This window comes from Dermacentor variabilis, chromosome 5 (genome assembly GCF_050947875.1).
Source record: "Dermacentor variabilis isolate Ectoservices chromosome 5, ASM5094787v1, whole genome shotgun sequence".
NCBI lineage: Eukaryota > Metazoa > Arthropoda > Arachnida > Ixodida > Ixodidae > Dermacentor > Dermacentor variabilis.
The window spans coordinates 30,047,250-30,072,659 of record NC_134572.1 but is presented as its reverse complement, the minus strand read 5'-3'; the positions used below and the strand labels follow the sequence as shown (position 1 = coordinate 30,072,659).

Here is a 25,410-nt window from a genome sequence, read left to right as displayed (position 1 = left end):
GGCATTTTGAGTTTGATGCTTATGTTTTGTACTTTGGTGCAATTTCTTTCTCTGTCATCCTGACATATAAATTAAAACTTTATTACTGTCATCATAGGAAAATGCACTATCTTTAAGCCTATAACCTTTACTGAAAATCCTTAGATATCTAAGAACGAGGTAGGTCTGTGGGATATGCATGAATGTTTCGTGGCGCAACTTGACAGCAGTATTGTGAAGTGCATTGCTGTGGCACTGCTCTAGCTGAGTTTCAATGGGGATGACTGGATCTGTTAAAACAAGATTGTTTCTGGAGCTCATCGTACTAGCAGTTGAGGTGAGTTGCTCTTTACACAGATTTGAAGATTTTTGTATGTGATTATATGTGTGAGTTAATCGCATAGATTTCTTGAAATATTTCAAAGGCTGTGATTGTTAATATGGGGTCAGATGAGGAGTGGGAGTTCTTGTGGGAGTTTTTATCTGTGCAGAAATTAAATGTGGTAGTTAGTAGTAGACTTGTGCCATAGTCATTCAAAACGATAACAGCAGCTCTGTACAATAGTGAATAGGGCAGTCAGATTGTTCTCACTCGAGTCTCGTGACTGGCCGTGCCTGTCTTTCCTTATCCATCCAGGTGCCACAACATAGGTGTCCTAGTGTTGGTGCTGCATGACCTGTCGGATGTGCTGCTCGAGTTTTCCAAGCTCAATGTGTATCTCAAGGTGCGGGGTGGCCGCAGGCACGCCGTGCATGACCACATGGCCACCGTTGCCTTTGCCTGCTTTGCCATCACTTGGTAAGTACTTCTGCCTTTTCCTTTTTCCTGACTTGTTGTGTGTCCAGTAGCCATTTTAATGTAAAAGCTATTGTGCCTTGTTCTCTGGAACCGTCTGGCCAGCTGCAGTAGACTTCTGGTAATTTGACTTCTGTTGATTTGATTTTTCAGTTAATTTGATCTTGGCCGTAGGTCCTGGCTAGTTGCCATGCATTTCTATTGGCCCAAACTTTCGTTATTTCGATCGTAAAGTCGGCCTTCGTTGGATAATTCAAACTTTACCCATCAGCATGCACGTGCCTGATCCCTATGGTGACCCCAGTAGTGACCCCCTCACCAGCAGAGTCATTCTTGGCAGAGCTCACAGAACAGTGAATACGTTGAACACATGTCATCTCCCGTTATAAGCACCTATTTGCGGCCTGCCCTAGGAATATCTTCAAGCAGTAATGGTAGCTCACAATGTCCGATTAATGTATTTACTCGATTCTAACGTGGCCCTTTTTATTTTGTTGTGTCAAGAAAAATTAACCAAAAACCGCATTCTTGACGTTTGTATGCTTTGCTGCATAACATAACTGGATTGTGGCAGAACTAACTTTTGGAAGCCGGCTGCCACTGTGTAACATATAGTAGAGCCTCGCCAATTTTTCTTGCTAAACAATTGGATGCGCATCAGATTTCTACCTTGTTTAGGCATGTTACCTCTACATTATCTTTCTACTTTGAATACGTGGAAAGCAGGCATGCATTAAAATCAGGCGAATACTGTCAAGTGAATCAGCAATTTTCTGTATCTACTTTAATTCGACCTGCCGATTCGTCAGGGTCGAATTAACAGAAGCTGTCTATTCAATAAAAATGACCTTCAAATATCGAGGTTTAATCTTGAATATTTTCTCATTTTTTCATAAAGTGAAGTACAGTTAAAGCTCAATACAATGGACTTCGATACAACGAAATTCACGATAGAACAAAGTATTTAACTTTTCATAACCTCTTGTCCATAGAACACTATGTATTTAGAACTTCTATATAACGAAGTGTTCTTGTATGCCAGTTCAATATAATGAAATTTCATTGCTGCCGCAAACGAATGCTGAAACAATAAATGGAAACTTCCACGGATGCAGATGGTCAGTGATTGAGTTACAAGCAGCTGCTTGCAAACATACCTCTCAAATCGCACTCCATGCAACAACAGCAACCGCTGAAGTGGAGCTGCATCATGTTCCCTATAAAGTTCAAGTGCGATAAGATTCTATCGTGCCCCGCGCACTGTGCGCATTAGGTGCAAGTGAAAATGTGCGAGGATGAGAAAAGCTGGTGGCTTCTTGAGTGCCGCCTTCCCGTGCGAGCAAAGGGAAAGAGGGGGAGGGAAGCGAGCTCGTGGTAACGCGATCAAGCGCGCACTAGGGCGTAGAAAAGGTTGGCGTACGTCTTGGCCGTGGCTGCGCATGGCTGTAAGCGCCGCTGAGTACATACGCAGCCGCGCACCCTGCTTTATTGGTAATTTGCCGCGTATGCAAAGTAAAGAGTGGGCATGCCGAAACGGCGTGGTACCATGTAAGCTGTCTTACTGCGCGCTTAGTATTGTAAGTTGCATAATCTCAAGTTTCGGTGACCTGTTGAAGCGAGAGGCAGACGAAGCATTCGCTCCCCGCTGCCGGCGCTTTTCTCGATAGCGTCGTCCCAGTGCGGATGACACTATCAGCCGCGGGGGCGGAGCGCACGCGTGAGCGTGGCTGGCTTCGCTTAATTCGTAGTGCCGAGAAGATATCGTCGACGTACGTGGTATGAAACCGTATCATTTGTCACCGACTCCCAAATTTATAAAAATTAATTGTTTTCTCATTCAAATTTGCTTTTTTCGATCGCCTGGTAATTCGGAAAATTCTGCGGCCCCCTTTCATGTGAGAAAAATCGATCGGCGACTGTACTTATTTGCATAAAAGGTGAAATTTCAATAGAATGAAATTTCGATATAATGAAGCAAATTGCCGATTTTACCGACAGCAAGACTACAGTCTTACTGTCAGAATAAAGGAACTGTGCTTTTCTTTTTTCTGGCACTGCCTTTATGATGCATAGTTCTGTGCCTTACGACAAGGCTTGGGTGGGGCTCGCACTGGTCAAATTTTTCTTTCACTAAATATATTTCACGAAGTGACCTTTTCTATTACACTGAAGGGCTTCGAAATTTAAAAAAAGAAATCACAGGTGGTTGAGTGTCAAGGCTACGACAGTTGGCATGGAATAATCCAGCTGGTTCTGTGCCTACTGGACATATTGAGATGTCAAAGAACGCACAACGATTACCACTCTATAAGTAACAAACACAGCCATCTTGATGCACAGGTTTCTGATGCGGCTGCACTACTACCCACGCAAGGTGATGTATGCGGCCAGCACGGGGCTGTTCGTGAAGCAGGTGTTTCCAGCCCACTACCTGCTCTTCCTGGGACTGCTGTCGGTGCTCCTGGTCATGAACCTCTACTGGTTTGCGGTGTGTCTTCTATATATTTGTTATTTTATATATTTGGTGTTTGTACTGGTCTGTGTCAACTTGTCTGAAGCCTCTTGTGTGTCATATGTTTACTCAAACAGAAAGAAAAAGATAAGAACAAAGGTGGAAAAATGACTCATGCACGAAAAGCACAAAAATTTCAGAGGCAAGAGCAGTCATTTGCAAAGTGCATGCTAGGTGGTGCCATAATACTGTGCTTCAGCAAATGCAAAGTTCATTGGTGAGCTCCTGAAGCGGCAGTCGCTGTCCATGAGCATGTATGTCAGTGTAGCGTGCTGTGTGCAACTGAGACATGAGCTTGCTTTCACAAATCGAACTTGAGATCGCGGGTTCAACCCCGGCTGCGGCAACTGCATTGATTGAGATGAAATGAAAAAAATGCTTGTGCACTTAGATTGAAGCATACATTAAAGAACGTCAGATGGCCAAAATTAATCTGGAGCACCCACTTTGTGCCTTATAATCATACCCTTTCTTTGGCGCGTAAAACCCCAGAATGTTTGTTTTTTTCACAAATACTTTAACTTTCAGATTTAAGCTAAGCACAAGCAAAGAACTAAAGATTAATCACCTTCAGTTCTTTGCTGATGTTTCCTCTACAATAGACTTTCTTTAAAGATAAACTTAAGGCAGATTGTAAGTCAACATAAAGTGATGGATTACTACTCCAAGCTGTGGAAATCATCATTTTGACCAAGAAGAAAGCTGTCATAAGTGAGAAAAAAAGTTTGTTACACTGAAAGGATGAACAGAACTAGTTGGTGGTACTGCACCTTAGATGTGCACTGCAGTTTTTGCAGGGATGGACTGGAACTTCTCTTTTTGTCAGCTGCAATGTGCATCTGAGGTGAACTTAATTATTTGGCATATTAAGATGAAAGAAAGGACACTTTGGTTGACTTAATTAGATTTTGCTACAGACGAATTAACTGGTCCTGCTCCACACTATTTGGTTGGCAACTTTCACAGGTGTGGCGCAGGCAATAGCCCCATTCAGAGCACAATCTTTGAGATTGCCTCTACAGCTTGGATAATTTGAATTATAGAAAAATGGTGCAGCCCCTTCGGTCACAAATTTCTCTGCAACTAAGTCACTGCTTAGCATAGAAAAAGCATTGCAAGGTTTCTATTCTCAATTGAACATTCTCAATGGATTGTCTCTGTTCTAGTACTCATCGTAGACGACTAAAGAGACAGCAAAACAGACAGTGGCCATATATAGTGCGATCTGATAATTGTTTGGAAAGCAACCTGTCTACTTTCAGAACTATTACAATATTGTACCGCTGAGGGGGCTCTTGGTCCAATTATGACAAATCCACCAAGATAGACAGCTTCATGAAGACAGCATTGAAGTTGAAAACTATGCAGGCTAGTTTGCTCCCTAAACAATATGGCAGCTGAGTAGCATGCCTGGAAGGTTGTTGGAAAGTTCTCCTGCACACAACAAAATGTAGCTGTGCCTCTTTAGACACTTGTCTACCATTGTCTATCAAAGCCGGCCAACCATCAGGCCCAACAACAGGGACGACATTGCCAAAGTCGGTGATTGGGGCATGAGATGAGCTTGGACCGGTGGTGCCTTCATGCGGCAGCGGTGCAAATGTAATGGCATGTGAATGTGATGACCGGGCTAGGTGCAGCAGGCGCTGCCGCCAGCTGTGTGATGTAATATGTTCCATAGCTTTTTTTCCGTTTTGATTGCCGAAATGCCATGTGAAACCAAATCTGATCAAACATGTTGCGTTTTTGTGCGCACGAACAGTTACTGAAGCATGACTGAAGCTGGTTAGGCCAGTCATTTTAATAGTTTTTCATAATGGCCTCACCAGATGAAACGGCAGAAAGACTGGATATGCGCTGTCTGTAGGCCACAGTACTTGCAGTGCTCAGCAATTGAAGCATGATACTCGAATCACGTGGACCAGATGAAATGGCAGAAAGACTTGATATGCGCGGTCTGTAGGCCACAGTACTTGCAGTGCTCAGCAATTGAAGCACGATACTCGAAGCACGTGGTCGCCAGTACTTTTTGCACTGACTGTAAGCGCTGGGGATGCCAAGCTGATGAATCATAGGATACAGTGAAAGCAAGAACCTTTGTGACACATTGTGACTGCATTTGGTCCCACGGCTATCACCTAGCGCTCACTTGTGGCTAAAGAAGAAAATGGTGGCAGCCATGCACTCCGAGTATCGTGTTTCAATTGCTGAGCACTGCACATTTCCGGCAGTGCTTTGCTATAGTCTAGTTCTAACATTAATAAACGAGCTATTCACATGCAAAAGCTTCATGTCCCATGCGAATCGCCTGTCTTTGCCTCCACAGGTGTAGCGGCTCTGGAGCTTGGGCACTGAAGGCGAATACTCAGATTTATAGTTGTCATTTTGCCATCTTAGATGTGTATCAGTCTTTCCTTTAGGGTATGTTTTTCTTCCTTGCGCCTACTAACTCCGGTTGCACCTGGCACATGACTGTGTGCATCAACGGTGAACGCAAACGCAGTGGCATGTTCACACTCGCCACCACCGATGACTCCCGTCGGGCTAAAGTGGTATGTGACTGAAGATTGGGCTAGTTTCTAAGACATTAAGAATGGCGAAGCATTTCAAAGATAACAAAAGAATTGCAATGGACAGAGAACGGGAACTTACCGGCACATATGCGATCGGCGAAGCAGTTTAAAGAACAAACAAAAATGGAGGTAAATTTTTTTGTCCATAATATCTGTGGCTTTCGCCTATTTACATGATTAAATATGCAGCAATATTAATGTGTACAGCAAAATAACGTCTGGAACTGCTTAAGTTCAACGTATTGGCTTGTTGCAGTGAGCTCTGTTCACGGTGTTCATTTACATTGTAATTTGGACTAGTTTTCTACTTTAACTATTACCTGATGCTAGGAATGTGATTTGCCTTGTACAAGTGGTAACTTTTCTCAAAAGCAGACACACGAAAATGTGTTCTCCGGTATGTCAGGCCTTAAAACCTGCAGTGCGATTTCACTGGAAGCACCACGAGTGCCTTCATCCCGTTGTCTGTTTCACATGCCATAGCTCTGACTGCTGCCGTTCACGGCGCTGTTCGCCAGCACATTGCTGGCGCACTGCTGGTGCCTTATGATGGCTGCTCGATGCCTATTGTTCTTTTAAAAATGTATCTGTCGATGCTGGTCTGAGAAATATGCTTTTTAATTCTTTAAAAATGTCAATAGATAGCACTGTATTTTCATGACATTGCAGGCTACATTTTTTATATTTTTAATATTTAGATTTAGCAGAAGCTTGTGTAGCGCCTGTAAGCGGTTAAAGTAATCAGTATGGAGGGCCCCGCAGCGTGCATAATATTTGCTTGCCAACGGGTGAACCCTTTCAGATGTGACGGATGCCCCAATATCGGGGTTTAATTTTCTTGGATATTATAAAAGAAACACAGTGGTTTTGTGGGAAGGTGTGTTGTTTATGATGTCCCACATACTTTATTACTTGTCAGTAGAACATAGACGAAATTACTGAACGCAGCTGGCCGATTGTTTCTTGTTGAAGCAGTGGCTCGAGGGGCACCACTTCGTTATCGTTGACTAAAATGATGATGGCTTGCCATAGGCCCCCCCCCCCCCCTTCCCTCTAGCAAGAGAGCCAAGCTACGAAGCAGCGACCTCTAGGCGATAATGTAGTGCTTGTGCCGGTGTCGAGGAAGGAAGGCTTCATGCGGTCAATCAATATGTTGTCTTCGTGTCCATTCATCAGCAGGACGAAGTACTTGGGGCAGCGTTTGATGACTTTGTAAGGGCCGTCATAAGGTGGCTGTAGTGGTCGTCGCACTGTGTCGTGCCACACAAAGACGTGCGTGCAGTTTCGCAGAGCACAATTCACGAAGGTTTGGCATGAATAATGTTGGCACTGAACAGGAGAGACATTTGCCATGGCAGCAGTGAGGCGACTGGCATAATCACTGATGTCGAGCGTTGGTACTGAAGCCCGGTCAAAAAATTGCCCAGGTAGCCTCAATGTAATTCCAAACACAAGCTCCGTCGAGAAGCAGGAGGCGTCAGTCTGTATCGCACTGCGAATGGCGAACAGAATGAGTGGTAGACGCTCCGTCCATGGTATCAGTGTCCGTGATGCTGTGAGCGAGACTTTTAACTAGCGATGAAAGCGCTCGACGATGCCATTGGATGTGGGTTGCTAGGCCGTCGTCTTGATGTGAATGACATTGAGCCGTTGGGACATCGCATGGAACAGCGCGAAGTGAATTAACGACCTCGGTATATTGTAATGGTCGAGGGAACTCCGTAGTGACTAATCCATACTGTGATAAGACCTAATGCGACTGTCTCTGCGGTGATATCACTGAGTGGCATTGCCTTAGGCCAATGCACGAGTCGGTTGATGCACATTAAGATACAGTGATTGTCCTTGCATGGTGGTAAAAGACCGACCAGATCGATGTGCACGTGGCTGAAATGTTTGTCAGGAGGTCTGAAGGTTCCCAGTGGACTGACGATGTGGCACTGAACTTTTGTTTGCTGGCTCTGGAGACAAGCCTATGTTCAGCCTCGGACGTCACTATTCATGCGTGACAACAGGTATCATGTAGTGATGAGGTGCTGAGTCGCATGAATACCAGGGTGCGGCAAGGAATGCATGGCATCGAAGATGGTGCAACAAAATTGTGGTGGAACGTAGAGGCGAGGACAACCTGTAGAGACGTCGCAAACCAAAGGAATATTACAGCCTGGAAGTTGCACGTCTTGAAGTTGGAGGGAATTATCCTTCAGTCGTAAGGCCTGAAGTTTTCTGTCCTCTTGCTGTGCTGTAGCCATAGCTGCAAAATCCACGGGTGGGCACTCCTGGACAGTTGTGTTGACTTGTATACGGGATAGTGCGTGAGCAACTAGGCTGTCTGTGCCGCTAATGTGTCGAATGTTGCTTGTGAATTAAGATATGTAGGCAAGTTGGCAAATCTTACGGGGAGTGTGGGCAGAGTTGGTAGCGGTCCAAGCATATACAAGTGACTTGTGGTCAGTCATCATCATCATCATCATCAGCAGCAGCAGCAGCAGCAGCAGCAGCAGCAGCAGCAGCAGCAGCAGCAGCAGCAGCAGCAGCAGCAGCAGCAGCATCATTATCATTAGCATCATCATCATCATCATCATCAGCCTGGTTACGCCCACTGCAGGGCGAAGGCCTCTCCCATACTTCTCCAACTACCCCAGTCATGTACTAATTGCGGCCGTGTCGTCCCTGCAAACTTCTTAATCTGATCCGCCCACCTAGCTTACTGCCGCCCCCTGCTCGCTTCCCTTCCCTTGGAATCCAGTCCGTAACCCTTAATGACTATTGGTTATCTTCCCTCCTCATTACATGTCCTGCCCATTTCTTTTTCTTGATTTCAACTAAGATGTCATTAACTCGCATTTGTTCCCTCACCCAATCTGCTCATTTCTTATCCCTTAACGTTACACCCATCATTCTTCTTTCCATAGCTCATTGCGTCATCCTCAATTTAAGTAGAACCCTTTTCGTAAGCCTCCAGGTTTCTGCCCCGTAGGTGAGTACTGGTACAGTGAAACCTCGTTAAACCGTAGTTGGCCGGAGCTCAGAAAAAGTATGTACTAAATGGTAGTACTGTGTACTACCATTTTTTAGTACTATGTATTTAGTACTATGTACTAAATAGCATGGAGATCGCCCACTTACCCGTCGAAAACGGAACTCAGAGAGAGTGCGATGAAAGGGAAAAAAAACATGCAATATTTATTCACTTCGCGTGATAAAAATGTTATTTTCGTTTGATGCCACGACGGCCTAGCACGACGACAACAGCGGCCTCAAACTTACTGAAGCTGCATGCCAGCTTTTCAGCCAGCCCCCTCTTCTCGGCAAACACTCGCATGGCAGATTCCTCGTTGGCGTTACGTATTCTCCGTGCACGTGCACAGTAGTGCTGCAAAAGTCCAGCGGGCGCCTTTTTCATTGCCGGGTGCCGGAGTTTGGAATACTTTTCATTTGGAATAGAGTTAGTTATCGCACCCCTGTTCTCGTCGCGATGATTGCATTCATGAGGCTGTCGTAATGCGCAGCTTATGCCACTGTCGGGCCTGAACCGCCCATGCTGTTGCTTTCCGTGTTGTCCTCATCACTGTCACTAGTCGACACTTCGGCAACAACACAGGCAATGATGGTGAAAAGTCGAACCTCGTAGCCGACATGTCTCACAGCAGCACTGCCGAGCAACTTCATCGCATTCCAAATGCCACACACTGTAGTCAACAGCAGATCCCTGTTGCGTGCCAGCGCCGACTTCTTCGTGTCACGTTCGATAGCACGAACGATGTCTAATTTTTCTTCTATGCTGAGTACCCGGCATCTTTCTTTACCTGAGCTTTGGAACAACGCGAGTCATTGCTCGCACGACGCCATAACACTCTCTGGCACAGCGTCGAAATGATGTTGATGTTGATGTGGTTTCACGCACAAACTCACAGGGCGCTTGGAGGCGGTTGTTCTGATCTCTGAGGCTTGTTGTTCTGCTGGGCTGCCCGATGCAGACGGCGCACCGCCGTGTTTGCACGACGAAAAGTTGAAACGCTACGTTTTAACTGATGCATACGCAATAAGCTAGCATGGTTTATGCGTATACAAAACACATTATGTTCAATGGTCACTGAGTCGGGGATTTGACTTTACTACTTTTAAAACGAAACTACTGTTCAAGTGGGTACGGTTTAACGAGGTTTTACTGTAAGACACAGCTATTATACACTTTTCCCTTGAGGGATAATGGCAACCTGCCGTTCATGATCTGAGGATTCCTGCCAAACGTACCCCAGCCCATCCTTATTCTTCTGATTATTTCAGTCTCATGATCAAGATCCGTGGTCACTACCTGCTCTAAGTATTATGTATTCCCTTACCACTTCCAGTGCTTTGCTACCTATCATAAATTGCTGTTCTCTGTGATCAGTGGTCAGTGAGGATGTAAAATTACTGACCTTTGAGGAAGTGGCGGAAATGTGTCACAGCCAATTAGGCCGCCAGCAGTTCACTACCGAAAGTGCTGTATCTATGCTTGGCCTGCATGAGCTTTTGCGAGAAGAATGCGACTGGCTGCCACACACCATGGACAAACTGGCGATGCGACAAATGGCGACATCCGAGGTGTCCACTGCGAGTGACGTCATGGCGTCATACATGTTATGTGCAAGGAGATTCGCGTTGGCGAAAGCTTCCTTGATGCAACTGTCTTGATGTGATAATATATGGTATGCGGGAGTGCGAAGCCTAAACATATGAAGACAGTGCGCCGTGTGGTGGCGAAGATGACAGCGACTCTTTGCAAATACCCGCAAGAGGGCCATCATCTTCATCGACTACAATTTGGGAGCGTCGGCAGTGGCGCCTCAGAAAAGCGTGGCACGAGAGAGGGTGGCCCGTGGTCCCATGGCGTGAGCAGTGCGCGAGGTTCGGCGTTCGACGGAAAAGAGCTTCCTCGCTGGGCGTCTGGCCCATAGGTGCTATCGCCGCCCATGCCACTGCGCCATACCCGAGCCAACGCTGTCGCCCGCTGAGAAGTTACCTCGCCCCGCTCTTCCGCTGGGCAACTGGCCCAGGAGGGCTGGCGGTCCTGGACTGGGGCGATCGAACGTTCGAGTGAGCGGCCACAGGACTACTCTGCCAGCTGCGGACGCGACCCGGTGAGTGCGGCTGGCCACATGAACCCCGCGAGGCGGTCCGACCCGGCTGTCCGACGTGGCTGTCCAACCCGGCCGTCCGACGTGGCTGTTAACCCGGCCGTCCGACCCTGCTGTCTGACCCGGCCGTCCGACGCGGCCGTCCGACCCGGCCGTTCGACGCGGCCGTCCGACGCGGCTGTCCAACCCGGCCGTCCGACGCGGCCGTCCGACCCGGCTGTCCGACCCGGCCGGCCGACGCTGCTGTGCGACTCCACTGGCCGACATCAGTTCCACAAGGTCTCCAACACAGCGACACGCGCTTCCGCCTGAACTGTAGGCCGATTATAATTGACTGATACAAGTATATAGCTGCATGTCATGTGAGGTATTTTGGGGAGCTGTCGCGTGTGTGTGCCGTTTATATATGTTGTGTGCGTCAATACAAGTCTGATGTGTGTTTATGCTTCTGCGTGCTGCCTTTTGCTGGAGTGATCCTGCACCCAATAACATCACGCTTGACACCGTCTGTCCACGAGATGGGAGCATTTGCTTTTGTCTGACTGGACAGGAGTAAGTTGAGCGGTTGCGGTACGGCAGCGCAGTGATGAATGAACCGTCGATAATAATTGGCAAGCCCAAGGAATTGTCCCAGTTGCTTTGTAGTCGAAGGTCGTAGAAACTGCACTATAGCGTCCACACGAGCAGCAGGAGGAGATATCGCACAGGCACAGATGCGATGGCCAAGAAAGTCCTGTGCACTGATGCCAAACTTGCTCTTTGGTCTGTTCACGACTATAGCCCATACTTCTGTAGTTGTTCAAACACTTGGCGACGGTGAAGTGCATGGTCATCTGCTGACGTTCGGAAGACGAGGATGTTGTTGATGTATTCAAAACAGCAGTGCAAACCACAGAGAACCTGATCGACAAATTGTTGAAACGTTTGTGTGGCGTTGCGCAGACTGAATGGCCTCCTGAGGTACTCAAACATGCCAAAAGGGGTTGTTATGGCTGTCTTAGGTACGTCGGAAGGTTCCATAGGTATTTGGTGGTATGCCTTGACTAGGTCTATTTCACTGAATATTGTGCAGCCGTGCAGCAACATGGTAGAGTCCTGAATGTGTGGGATGGGGCACTGATCCTGGTTCTGTCACTACAGTAGAACCCCGCTGTTATGTTCCTCACTGCTGCGTTTTCCCGGCTGCTACATCGTTTTCGTCCGGTCCCGGCATAGCTTCTATAGGATCCAATGTATAAGGAACCCCGCTGTTACGTAGTAGCTGTGAAAACGTTCCGCATGATACGTCGCAACTTAGCATCCCGAACCCGCCTGGGCTAAAGCAGGCAGTGTGCTCCAACCGCCATTTTGGCTTTCGATTAATTTTGGCCGGGCTTGGCCGGGCTTGGCTATGGAACTGGCTGCAAGAAGCCGCACGCAAGTTCGAGAGGCCGCCACTAGGTAGCCATTCGTGAAAAATGCTCTCACTATCATCACTGTGATTACGGTCACCGCATGGTTGTTGGACGGGTCGACTCATGGAGGAAGGAAACCCTTCCTCTGTGGAAACCTACGAGAGGCCCTGACGTCACTCTTTGTGAAGCTAAAGTGAAGTAGGACGTTGGCGTTGCTCATGGCGTTTCTCCGCCTATCGGGCCAGTCCTCCTCCCTTGTTTACATTTCTCGTGAAACCACGCCGGGCTGCGCGCAACCGGGCTGCTCCGACGCGCGCGCTCCGCAGCAATACTAAACAATCATTAACACGATAGCATGATTACGCCAAAGAGGGCAAAATTTCTCGCGGATATTCCTTTGTCCGTTGCCATTGTCGTGGCGCGGTGACGAGGAGGAGCACAAGCCGCATGATGCCGGGGAGTTGCCAAATCCTAGCTTTGGAGAGGCCGTCGTGGCTCTGGACCTCCTCCGCAGGTACGCCGCACCTCACAGCGACACTGACAGCAATGCGGCCTTCCAGGCTATTGAGAAACGTGTGGTGAGTTCTAGCAAGCGAAAGAAACGGCAAGCCATCATTCTGGACTTTTTTAAGTCCTAAGCGTACTCTGTAGAAATAAATTATCTATAGTTGAAGCTGCACTTTTGTCGTTCATTTTCGGAGCTTTCCTCACTGTTGCGTTTTCCCGGCTGTTACGTTTTTTTTTTCCCAGTCCGGTGAAAAACGTATGAACGGGGTTCCATGTACATTGTTGAGGGCACGGTAGTCACGTCATGGTCTGCAGTAACTGGAGGGCGCTTGGGGTCCATGTATAGCGGCGATGACCATGGACCAGGTGATGGGTGGATGTATACGAGCTCGAGCATATGTTCGAACTCTTGCCACGTGATCTTGTAATGATCAGGAGCGAGACGACAAGGACTTGCAAAAACTAATTAAAAAAAATTAAATTACAGGGTTTTACATGCCAAAACCATTTCTGATTATGAGGCACGCCGTAGTGGAGGATTCTGGAAATTTTGACCACCTGGGGTTCCTTAACATGCACCTAAATCTAAGTACATGGGTGTTTTCGCATTTCGCCCCCATTGAAATGCGGCCGCTGTGGCCGGGATTCGATCCCGCAACTTCGTGCTCAGCAGCCCAACACCATAGCCATTGAGCAACCACGGCAGGTGGACTTGCAAAAACTGGTTCTCCCTTGATCACAATGTGATAGGTGACATCGTAGGTCCGTATGTTCGTACCGTCCGTATGTTTGTATGTTCGTACGGTGGTGACAGGTGGAGTTGTGAGGTGGCGGCGGCGGACCTCCAGCGTAAGAGAGATTACGCACACCTCTGCAACGGTGTCGATGAGATAATGCACCTTATTGACGCAGTCGGTCATGTAAAATAGGTGGCTGGTTGTTGGGCCAAAAGCACTCGTCGCCTTCAGTGTGAGGTTGGCGCGTTTCCCACAAATGTGCAGATTGGCGGCACTCCTGAATGTGGGCTACATACCGGTGGTGGTATCAGCACATGCTGCGGTGGGTACTCGGTGAACTGACATGACTGCGGGAGCGGCGGCGATTGTGTGATGCGCTATGTTGATGGTTGGCCTTGAGCAAGTTCATTTGGGTCGTCAGCTAGTCGATCTTGCGATTGAGCATCTCGTAGGTGGTGAGGAGATGGTCTAAGCGGTCATCACGGAGTGGGGCATCACTTGATTGAGCGCAGGGTCTCTCGATGGCAGCGAGTACAGGTGTACCAACATCCATGATCTTATCAGCCATCTGTGCGAGTGAGTCAAGTGATTTGGATGATGATGTGCTCAAGATCATCCATACCTGCTGAGGTAGTCGCCGCAGGAACAGCTCGTGAAGGATCGAGGCATCCAGTGCGGCAGAGCAGTCTCCGATGAGGTGCTACATGTGGTGCAGAATCTCCATAGCTTTTCTATCACAAGGCTCCTCTGCGGTGAGCAGTTGCTGCAGTCTACGCTGTTCCGACTCAGATGTCTGGCATATGAGTTCGGTCTTCAGATCATCATACGGATTTTGAGGAGGCGGGGAGCGGAGAATATTCCTGCCGATGGCGATGATGGGAGGTGGTAATGCACTGATGACATGGTCGAGCTTCACAGTTTGTGATTCCGTCTGATCCCATCAAAAAGTGGCTCGATGCTCAGAAACCAGAGTTCTGAGTCGGTGTGCCAGAATTCATCATAATCATCAGCCTCGTTATGCCCACTGCAGGGCAAAGGCCTCTCTCCCACACTTCTCCAACTACCCCAGTCATGTACTTATTGTGGCCATGTTGTCCCTGTAAACTTCTTAATCTCATCCGCCCACCTGACTTCCTGCTGCCCCCTGCTGCGCTTCCCTTCCCTTGGAATCCAGTCCGTAACCCTTAATGACCATCGGTTATCTTCCCTCCTCATTACATGTCCTGCCCATTTCTTTTTCTTGATTTCATCTGTCATTAACTCGCATTTCTTCCCTCCCCCAATCTGCTCTTTTCTTATCCCTTAACGTTACACCTATCATTCTTCTGTCCATAGCTCGTTGCGTCGTCCTCAATTTAAGGAGAACCCTTTTTGTAAGTCTCCAGGTTCCTGCCCCGTAGGTGAGTATTGGTAAGACATAGCTATTATACACTTTTCTCTTGAGGGATAATGGCAACCTGCTGTTCATGATCTGAGAATGCCTGCCAAACGCACCCCAGCCCATTCTTATTCTTCTGGTTATTTCAGTCTCATGATCCGGATTCGCGGTCACTACCTGCCCTAAGTAGATGTATTCCCTTACCACTTCCAGTGCCTCGCTACCTATCGTAAACTGCTGTTCTCTTCCGAGACTGTTAAACATTATTTTAGTTTTCTGCAGATTAATATTTAGACCCACCCTTATGCTTTGCCTCTCCAGGTCAGTCAGCATGCATTGCAATTGGTCTCCAGAGTTACTAAGCAAGGCAATATCATCAGCGAATCGCAAGTTACTAAGGTATTCTCCATTAACTTTTATCCCCAATTCAGGTCTCTGAATACCTCCCGTAAACACGCTGTGAATAGCATTGGAGAGATCGTATATCCTTGCCTGACGCCTTTCTTTATTGGGATTTTGTTGCTTTCTTTATGGAGGACTACGGTGGCTGTGGAGCCGCTATAGATATCTTTCAGTATTTTTACATATGGCTCGTCTACAGCCTGATTCCGTAATCCCTCTGTTACTGCTGAGGTTTCGACTGAATCAAACGTTTTCTCATAATCAATGAAAGCTGTATAAACGGTTGGTTATATTCCGCACATTTCTCTATCACCTGATTGCTAGTGTGAATATGGTCTATTGTTGAGTAGCATTTACGGAATCCTGCCTGGTCTTTTGGTTGACAGAAGTCTAAGGTGTTCCTGATTCTATTTGCGATCACCTTAGTAAATACTTTGTTGGCAACGGACAGTCAGCTGGTCGGTCTATAATTTTTCAAGTCTTTGGCGTCTCCTTTCTTATGGATTAGGTATATATTAGCCTTCTTTCAAGATTCCGGTACGCTCGAGGTCATGAGGCATTGCATATACAGGGTGGCCAGTTTTTCTAGAACAATCTGTCCACCATCCTTCAACAAACTTGCTGTTACCTGATCCTCCCCAGTGCCAGAATTAGGGTAGCTTGATTTTGGCGACGACAGGGTCGGTTGCCGTGGCATTCATTGAGGCGGCGTCACAGGGTGCGGTGTCCATGGTCTGTTGTGGCAAGAGGTTTCTGGCAGCATAGCCCAGAAAATGAGAATGGCCTTGCAAACTCTGATGGATGAACAGGTGGCATGTTGCCATCTGGCATCCGTGGTCACCACTTGTGGGAAGATGTGTGGTTTATGATCTCCCACATTCTTTATTACTCGTCAGTTGAACACAGACGAAATTACTGAACGCAGCTGGCTCAATCGTTTCTTGTTCGAGCGGTGGCTCGAGCATGCAGTGCTTGGAGCTGCGTGCTTAGGCACCACTTTGTTATCGTAGATCAAAACGCCATGTCTCGCCATAGTTTATTTTTGCTTTTGTGGAAGGAAAAAATGATACAGATAATGGCAAATCCCTTCTGTATAGTTTTCACAGTACTAGCTTTATTACTCATTTCCTACCTAGTTTAGTTTCGATGCGCACTCTTTTGCTATGGTGCCACTGTGTCCGAGCTTGGGCTTGTTCTATTCCAAGTTTGGCTCGTGTGAGTCCAAGCTTGGCTCGTATTCCTAGTCAGGAAAGAGCCACCACTCCAATCAACAGCTGATGGTTCTAAGCGAGCAGCCATCTCAAAGTGATCACATGGCCATGCTCAAGATAGGAGCGCTTTCATTTGTTGGAACTTGACCAATCAAAGAAAAGAGAGAAACAGATGAGAAAGAGAGCAACGGATGAAAGAGATACAACAGAGCGCAGAGCAATCCTGGAGGAAGCACACTGATGAAAGGACCACCCTGGTCCCTGGGAAAGAGGTGTGCCATAGCGAAGACAGCAAGACAGCAGTTATATAAACCTACAACAGATAGCAGAAACATGCAAGATTGGTGACTTTGTATGGTGGCACGAATATTTGAATGAAGAATCACTGTCGTAGCGTTGTACAAGTGTGGGAGCCCTTGCACTTGCAGACGCGCACGCAAGCACACACATGAAGGGGCGTGTTCCGCAGTGCATTAACAAAAACCCAGACTGAGCAAACAGGGAGAGAGGAGAGGAGGCGAACCTGTGCCCACAAAAACAGGCTACACTTATCGCTCAGCGATAGCGGTGAACACAGTCGGCGATCATCGAAAATCTGACCAGCGGATCAAGCGCGTCGGCTTTTATACATCAGTCGTCGAATGTTCCAGAGTAATCGCTGGGATCCACGTGGCTTCCACAAAGTTCTACATTATTCGCGTCGCGCACACATGCGATCAGATTACACAAGGCTCGGTCAGAGACAGCGGATAGAAGCATCGATAACATTCCAGAAACTTCCGATACATGCAGGCACTTCCTGCGCTGTGCGATAACATTTGTTAGGCGGTAAAACGTGTTGCCCGATAAAGACAAACAAGTACATGTGTCAATATCCCCCTCTTAAAAAGCATCGACCCGATGCTGCGCACAAACGAAAGTAATAAAGAAGCACTCGCAGAAAAGAAAACAACAAAATAAGGATAGTTTGTCAGCGTCCGTAAAAGGGCTTAAGATGCACCACGTAGACCACGTCAGATCGTGCGCGGCACTGCTGTGAATGCGAAATGCCGTCTGGCACGACCTCATAGTCCAGTGTGCCAATACGTCAGATCACCTTGTAGGGTCCGAAGTAGCGTCGCAATAGCTTCTCACTCAGTCATCATCGGCGTATCAGGGTCCATACCCAAACACAGTCGCCGGGCTGGTACTCAACGAAGCGTCGTCGGAGGTTGTAGTGTCGACTGTTGGTACGCTACTGGTTCTTGATTCGTAGGCGGGCGAGCTGTCGGGCTTCTTCGGCGCGCTGGAGATAGGTAGCGACGTCAAGATTCTCCTCATCAGTGACGTGCGGCAGCATGGCGTCGAGCGTCATCGTCGGGTACCTGCCGTAAACCAACTTGAACGGCGTGATCTGTGTTGTTTCTTGCACAGTGGTGTTGTAAGCGAAGGTTACATACGGCAGGACTGCATCCAACGTCTTGTGCTCAACGTCGACGTACATCGCTAGCATGTAGGCAAGGGTCTTGTTCAGGCGCTCCGTAAGACCATTCATTTGCGGATGGTACGCAGTTGTCCTCCTGTGGCTTGTCTGGCTATATTGCAGAATGGCTTGAGTGAGCTCTGCTGTAAAAGCCGTTCCTCTGTCGGTGATGAGGACTTCTGGGGCACCATGTTGCAGCAGGATGTTCTTGACGAAAAATTTCGCCACTTTGGCTGCGCTGCCTTTTGGTAGAGCTTTAGTTTCAGCGAAGTGGGTGAGATAGCCCGTCGCCACGACAATCCAGTTATTCCCGGATGTTGACGTTGGAAATGGCTCCAACAAATCCATCCCAATCTGCTGGAATGGTCGACAAGGAGGTTCGATCGGCTGTAGTAACCCTGCTGGCCTTGTCGGTGGTGTCTTGCGTCGTTGACAGTCTCGGCATGTTTTGACGTAATGGGCGACGTCGGTGGTCAGACGTGGCCAGTAATACCTCTCCTGTATCCTCGACAGTGTCCGGGAGAATCCGATGTGCCCAGCGGTTGGATCGTCGTGTAAGGCGTGCAGTACTTCTGGACGTAGCGCTGACGGTACAACAAGAAGGTAGCTGGCGTGGACTGGTGAGAAGTTCTTCTTCACAAGCAGGTTGTTTTGTAGTGTGAACGAAGACAACCCGCGCTTAAATGCCCTAGGGACAACGTCGGTGTTCCCTTCCAAATACTCGTCGAGGCCTTTTAGCTCCAGGTCTGCTCACTGCTGTTTAGTGAAGTCTTCCGCGCTTGTTATTCCAAGGAAGGCGTCGTCGTCCTCGTCGTCTTGCGGCGGGGGTTCGATGGGGGCGCGTGATAAGCAGTCGGCGTCAGAGTGTTTTCTTCCGGACTTGTATATTACGGTGACGTCATATTCTTGCAGTCGGAGGCTCCACCGCGCCAGCCGTCCTGAAGGGTCCTTTAAGCTAGCTAGCCAACACAACGCGTGATGGTCGCTGACGACTTTGAATGGCCTGCCATAGAGGTAAGGGCGGAATTTTGCTGTAGCCCAAATGATGGCGAGGCATTCCTTTTCAGTTGTAGAGTAATTGCCTTCTGCTGTTGACAGTGACCGACTAGCATAAGATATAACCCGTTCAAGTCTGTCTTTCCTCTGGACTAGGATGGCACCAAGACCTAGGCTGCTGGCGTCAGTGTGTATTTCAGTATCGGTGTCCTCGTTGAAGTGTGCAAGTACCGGCGGCGACTTCATGCGTCGTTTGAGTTCTTGAAATGCATCGGCCTGCGGCGTTTCCCACTTGAACTCGACATCACATTTCGTTAGATGTGTTAGCGGCTCCGCAATGCGTGAAAAGTCCTTGACAAAGCGCCTATAGTAGGCACACATGCCAAGGAACCTGCGCACTGCCTTCTTGTTGATTGGCTGCGGGAACTTTGCGATGGCAGCTGCCTTCTGCGGGTCGGGCCGTACCCCAGATTTGCTGATGACGTGGCCTAAGAATAGAAGCCCATCATAAGCGAAGCGACACTTTTCCGGCTTCAGAGTGAGCCCTGATGACTTGATGGCCTCTAATACTGTCGCAAGCCGCTTAAGGTGATCGTCAAAATTTCCGACGAAGACGACGTCATCCAAGTAAACAAGACAGGTCTGCCACTTCAATCCTGCTAAAACCATGTCCATCACGTGCTGGAACGTTGCAGGTGCTGAGCACAGTCCAAATGGCATAACTTTGAACTCATAGAGGCCATCTGGCATGATGAAGGCAGTCTTTTCGCGATCCCTTTCGTCAACTTCTATTTGCCAGTAGCCAGGCTTCACCAGTCACCACCACTTGACATCTGGTGGAGGTACTTTTCGTCCATGTACCGGACGCCCCCGACAAGCCGTGATCCAAGCCTGGACCGTAAAGAGAGCACCAACGTAGTCACATACCATCGAGCAAGCCGTCGTCTACAACAGCTGCCCCCGGAGCATGGACTTCTACCTGAGAAGACCAAGAAGATTGTGGCCAAGACAACCACAATGGCTGCCCCAATGTCACCCATCGTACTTCGACAACCCAGAGAGCCCCCTACCTTCCGTGGAGCTACGTCGGAGGATGCTGAAACCTGGCTCGAAACCTTCGAAAGGATCTCGACCTTCAATAACTGGACCTCTGAGTATAAGCTACGACACGTGTACTTCTCCTTGGAAGATGCCGCGAGGACTTGGTTCGAGAACCGGGAGTTCACCCTAGCAACATGGGACCTGTTCCACAGTAACTTCCTGAGGACGTTCACGAGTGTTGTCCAAAAACAAAGGGTCAAAGTTCTGCTGGAAACTCGAGGCCAACTACCCAATGAGACCATCGCCATCTTCACCAAAGAGATGACCCGTCTTTTCTGGCACGCCGACCCGGAAATGTCTGAAGAGAAAAAAGTATGTTTCTTGATGCGAGGTGTAAAGCAAGAACTTTTCGCCGGACTAATCCGAAACCCACCGAAGACTGTAGCTGAGTTCCTGACAGAGGCTACGACGATTGAGAAAATGTTAGAAATGCGCACTAGGCAATATAACCGCCAAGTGCTCACGCCTCAGTGCGCCATCCAAGCGCTGGGCTCCATCGATCTCCAAGAGACCATAAGGGCCATTGTGTGCAAAGAACTGCGCAAGGTCTTGCCTTTGTCGCAGCCTCAAGTAGCCTCGATCGCTGACATCGTGAAAGATGAGGTTCAGCGATCGCTGGGAGCTCCTGAGGTGCAACCTCAATTACCGCAGCCCCAGCCAGAAGCGATGACCTACGCCGCCATCGCACGCCGTCAAGGTCCCCCTCCGCGACTGCGCCAGGGCCCTGTCACGCCGCAGTTCCGTGATCTGCCGCCACCGCCAGCACGACCACCCGTTGCCCAGCGCACCTACGCGAGGAAGACGGACATTTGGCGCGCCCCCTACCAACGCCCGCTCTGCTACCACTGCGGCGAAGCCGGCCATGTGTACCGCCGATGCCCATACCGCGACCTGGGATTGTGAGGATTCGCCGTCAACGCACAGCGCCCGAGGGAAGGTCAACGCCCTCGTGACGTTGCCAATTACCTCGCCGCTACTCAGTGGAGCCCTCAACGACTGTCCCGTTCGCTGTCACCAGGCCACTACCTGTCGCCGCTGCGCCGTCCATACACTGGCCCAGCCCGGGGCTGATCCGTGAGTCCATATCCGGAAAACTAAATGTAGCAACCGATGGAGGTGCGATTGCTGTTCGTCGAACTGACGAAGAGACTGCCTCGACGACATAACAACGACACGCCGCCGTCCCGACGAAGATTGGAAGCAAAGAATATGCCGACAAAAGACCACCTGACAACGCCACGTATCAGCCACCGTCGTCAATGCGATGCAGCCGTGATCCGACGCCAAGGCCTAACTGTCACGCAAGACAAAGAACCACCGACCTCGACGTGCTTCTGGACGGCCACACAGTCACCGCTTTAGTAGACACAGGAGGCGATTACTCCGTCATGAGTGGAGCCATCGCAGCCCAGTTGAAGAAAGTTAAGATTGCATGGGAAGGCCTGTTAATTCGGACCGCTGGAGGACACCTCATCATGCCAACTGGAACCTGCTCGGCAAGAATTATCATTCATGTCCGGACTTGCTCAGCACCTCCACCAGATGTCACGTGGTGGTGACGTTGAAGAACACAGTAGCAATGCTGTGAAAGACAAAACTAACTCTTATTGGGCGAACCTGTGCCCACAAAAACAGGCTACACTTATAGCTCAACGATAGCGGCGAACGCGGTCGGCAGTCGTCGAAAATCTGACCAGCGGGTCAAGCGCGTCGGCTTTTATACATCAGTCATTGAATGTTCCAGAGTAATCGCTGGGACCCGCGTGCCTTCCACAAAGTTCTACATTATTCGCGTCGCGCACACATGCGATCAGATTACACAAGGTTCGGTCAGAGACAGCGGACAGAAGCATCGATAACATTCCAGGAACTTCCGATACATGCAGGCACGTCCTGCGCTGTGCGATAACATTTGTTAGGCGGTAAAACGTGTCGCCCGATAAAGACAAACAAGTACACGCGTCAATATGCTTCTAGAAACATACAGCAGATGGCGGAACTACCTCAGAGCTCTCCAACTTCATGTTACTGCACACGTCCAAGTGGAGAAAGTGGAAAATGTATAGGTATGGCAATGACATGGCGGGACAGAAACTTGGAAATGTACTGGTACGTCAGTGACACTGAAAGAGTAAAACTATGCCACATTATGTTTTTCTTGGGGTAACATTTAGCAGTAGGTTCAGTTTAATAGATTCCACATGTACAAGCAATACTTGCCTGTATTATTCACAATACAGCTCTAGTGTGCATTGTCTGTAGCGATGCACAAAAAAATTTCGATTTTTTGCAACAATATGGTGGCGCCATCTGCCACTCCTATGGTTAAATGTGCCTCTCACTGTACTGGTGACAGACGGCGCCATCGTTTCCTTGCAGCAAAATTGTCATTTTTTGAGTGACGTAATTTCAGATTACGTGCACTTCATCTTTGTTGTGAACAGAACAGGCCAGTATGGGTCATAAACGTAACGTTAAATGATACTCAATACATAACGCTATTTTGTGCAAAGCTTGAGCTCAAATTAACTTGCAGCTCAGCTGGAAAACGAATGTATATCTGGTGCTTCTATTTATGCAACCCTCTGTATTTTGCACAAAAGCAATTGGTTTTTTAAATGAATGCTTTGCTCAACCTATTTCAGGCCATTTTTGGGACAAGTTGCAAGACGTTCTTAGGCTTGTTCCAAACGGCTACCACACTTGCCGTGGTTGCCTAGTGGCTTTGGTGTCGTGCAGCTAAGCACGTGGTCACGGGATCAAATTCCAGCCACAGCAGCTGCATTTTGACGGGGACGAAATGCAAAAGCACCTGTGACCCCATGTGGTCAAAATTAATCCGGAGTCCCCTACAACGGTGTGCCTCATAATCAGGTCATGGTTTTGGCACGTAAAATTCCATAATTTAATTTAATTAAAAAAAAAGGCTATCTGCCTGTTCACCCTGCCTGAAGTGAACGACACTGAGAGGCTCATGTTCCAGCGTTGTCTGTGATGCAGCTGATCGTGCTGTTCACGGTGCGAGTGCTGACGGGCGACATCCAGGAGCTGGATGACACACGAGAGTACGATGTGGCTGAGAAGTTGTGCTCTTCACCATCTGCCAGCAATGGCCACCACCGAACGTGAGTACCAGCCATCTTCTAGCATTTAGAGCACCATTTAATGAGGCACCTAAAGAACTCTGTACTCAGCCATTAATGCTTTGGTTAATTAGAGCAGTTCATTGTTGAATGCAGTGGCAGTAGAATGTATGGTGATAGAGTTGGCAAGTTTGGAGAGTTCAGCAGACGTACTTGCTGGCACAGCAGGAAAGGTGGGATGCAGCAAGACAGTGTGTTAGCAGTGCCAGCAGTTAAGCAAAAGCTTGTCTCATCGTTTCATTTCTTAGGACATGGTGGTCACATTATGATGGAGACAGAACACACAGCAGATAATAAAGCTCATGCACTTAGATTTACGAAAGCATTTCAAAGAAATGCAGATTGTCAAAATTACTGTATTTACTTGTGTAAGTCCTGCAACCCTATCCTGGAGTGCAAAAATTCGGAAAACAAGCTTCACTAAGCGTCACATGCGTACCTGCATGCATGGCAAACTTTTACAAGCTGGTACGAGATGGCACTAGTTCTTGTCCTACCAGCAATGGCATATCTTAAAAGATAGCGATCACAGCATTGATCCAGCTTGCTTTAATGGCATTGGCTGTGCTGAGGAGTGTTGTTTAGTGGGTTTGGCTACACTGGGCTTTCAGGCGCATCAAGTCGTTTGTTACCGTGCTTATCGAAATCGATCAATTCGATCAGAGTGTTTTCTATGTACTGCTAAACATTTCCTTTGGAAATGTTTCTGTTCTATTAACAACGTCATGCACTGTCTTAAATGGTGACTGAACTTTGACTATTTGTAAGAGTGGCCATTTTTGGTAGATCAAGGAGTCTGGAAATATAAAACTTCAACTGATGGCATCTTTGAAGCTTTCCTTCAGTCCTCCTAGCACTTCCTAAGTAAACCGACACAAAATATATACTTTGTTCAACACAGCAACATAATTTTTAAATGACAGCAGCAGTGAAGACACAGCAGCTTCTATCGGGTTATCCGCTTCTGATCTTACATCTAGGCTGTTTTAATGATGTCTCAGGCAACAGGAAATGTTCATAAGTGCATCTTATTTTAATAATTGTGTTTGACTAATATCAAATGCAACTTCATTTTTCCCACCGTGGGTTGCTTTTACCCATCAGCATTTAAACAGCGTATGTACAAATTATTACAAGCAATCCTTCCTGTCATGTGGGGTTTTCACTTACACATAAGCGCACAGTCAATATCAGACTGACCTACCGAAGCTTGATTAGCAGTCAATCTCTTACATTTTGAAAACCACCTGTGCAGGTGCCCTTATTCATTATTGTACGATACCGTGCAACACTCCACTTTACTGTAAAGAGCTGTACAGGAACAGAACAAAGCATTTGGAAGCTACAGCGCTAGTTGAACATTCACTAGACCACCTTGCTTGTGTAGAAACGATGATCGAACTCAATAATCAAGTAGGAGGAGGCTTCTACGTGCTCCCTGACCTGATAACCATTGTTTCACGAGCCTAAAGAATGCAGTAAAAACTTAACAGGTGCCAGCTACGATGAGTAAAAAGAAATGCTTCTAAACGAATAGGAACTTATTCGTTTACACATTTGTGAAACTGCTGCTTTCCCACATAGCATGGCCATCACTATGGCCAGTATTGACAGCAACAAATCTTCATAATAATTTTTTTTTGCACAATGTGGCTTGGAATTTTTGGGAACTAGGAGCCAGATGCATATTTGGCATATTTCAGATTTCTTTTACCCTCCATACTCATACTAAAAATAGCAAATCACTACTTTCATTTGTGTTCCTCCTTGGCTAGCTTCTTTGAAGTTTCACATAACAATTCTCAAAAACTGTCGGAGCAATTACTACTGCTTTACATCTATTCAAAACACCAGTGATCAATCTATTAGTATTTTATGTATCGTGGTATACATTGTGAGTACAGTCTACGCTCGTTACAACGGACTCACGTAAAACAGACTTTCAGATAGAATGGACCATATTTCAGCCTTAGTTTGTTCTGCCTATTTTATTAATGCAAAGAATTTCGCTTTTAACAGACTCCGTACAATGCACTACTGGCTACAGCGGACGAAATTAGCAGCAATTTTTTTCAAAATTCGTCGTATAAAATGTA

The 25,410-nt window shown here is 47.8% G+C and overlaps 1 protein-coding gene across 1 annotated transcript in view; it reads left to right on the top strand.

The window, feature by feature from the left end:
- Positions 1-25,410, top strand: part of LOC142582397 (ceramide synthase 1-like) — a 55,382-nt gene that overhangs the window by 19,522 nt on the left and 10,450 nt on the right. The window contains exons 4-6 of the mRNA XM_075692072.1: positions 617-778; positions 3,116-3,263; positions 23,172-23,296. Of these exons, the coding sequence (XP_075548187.1) occupies positions 617-778; positions 3,116-3,263; positions 23,172-23,296 (435 nt within the window). The remainder of the gene's footprint in view (positions 1-616; positions 779-3,115; positions 3,264-23,171; positions 23,297-25,410) is intronic.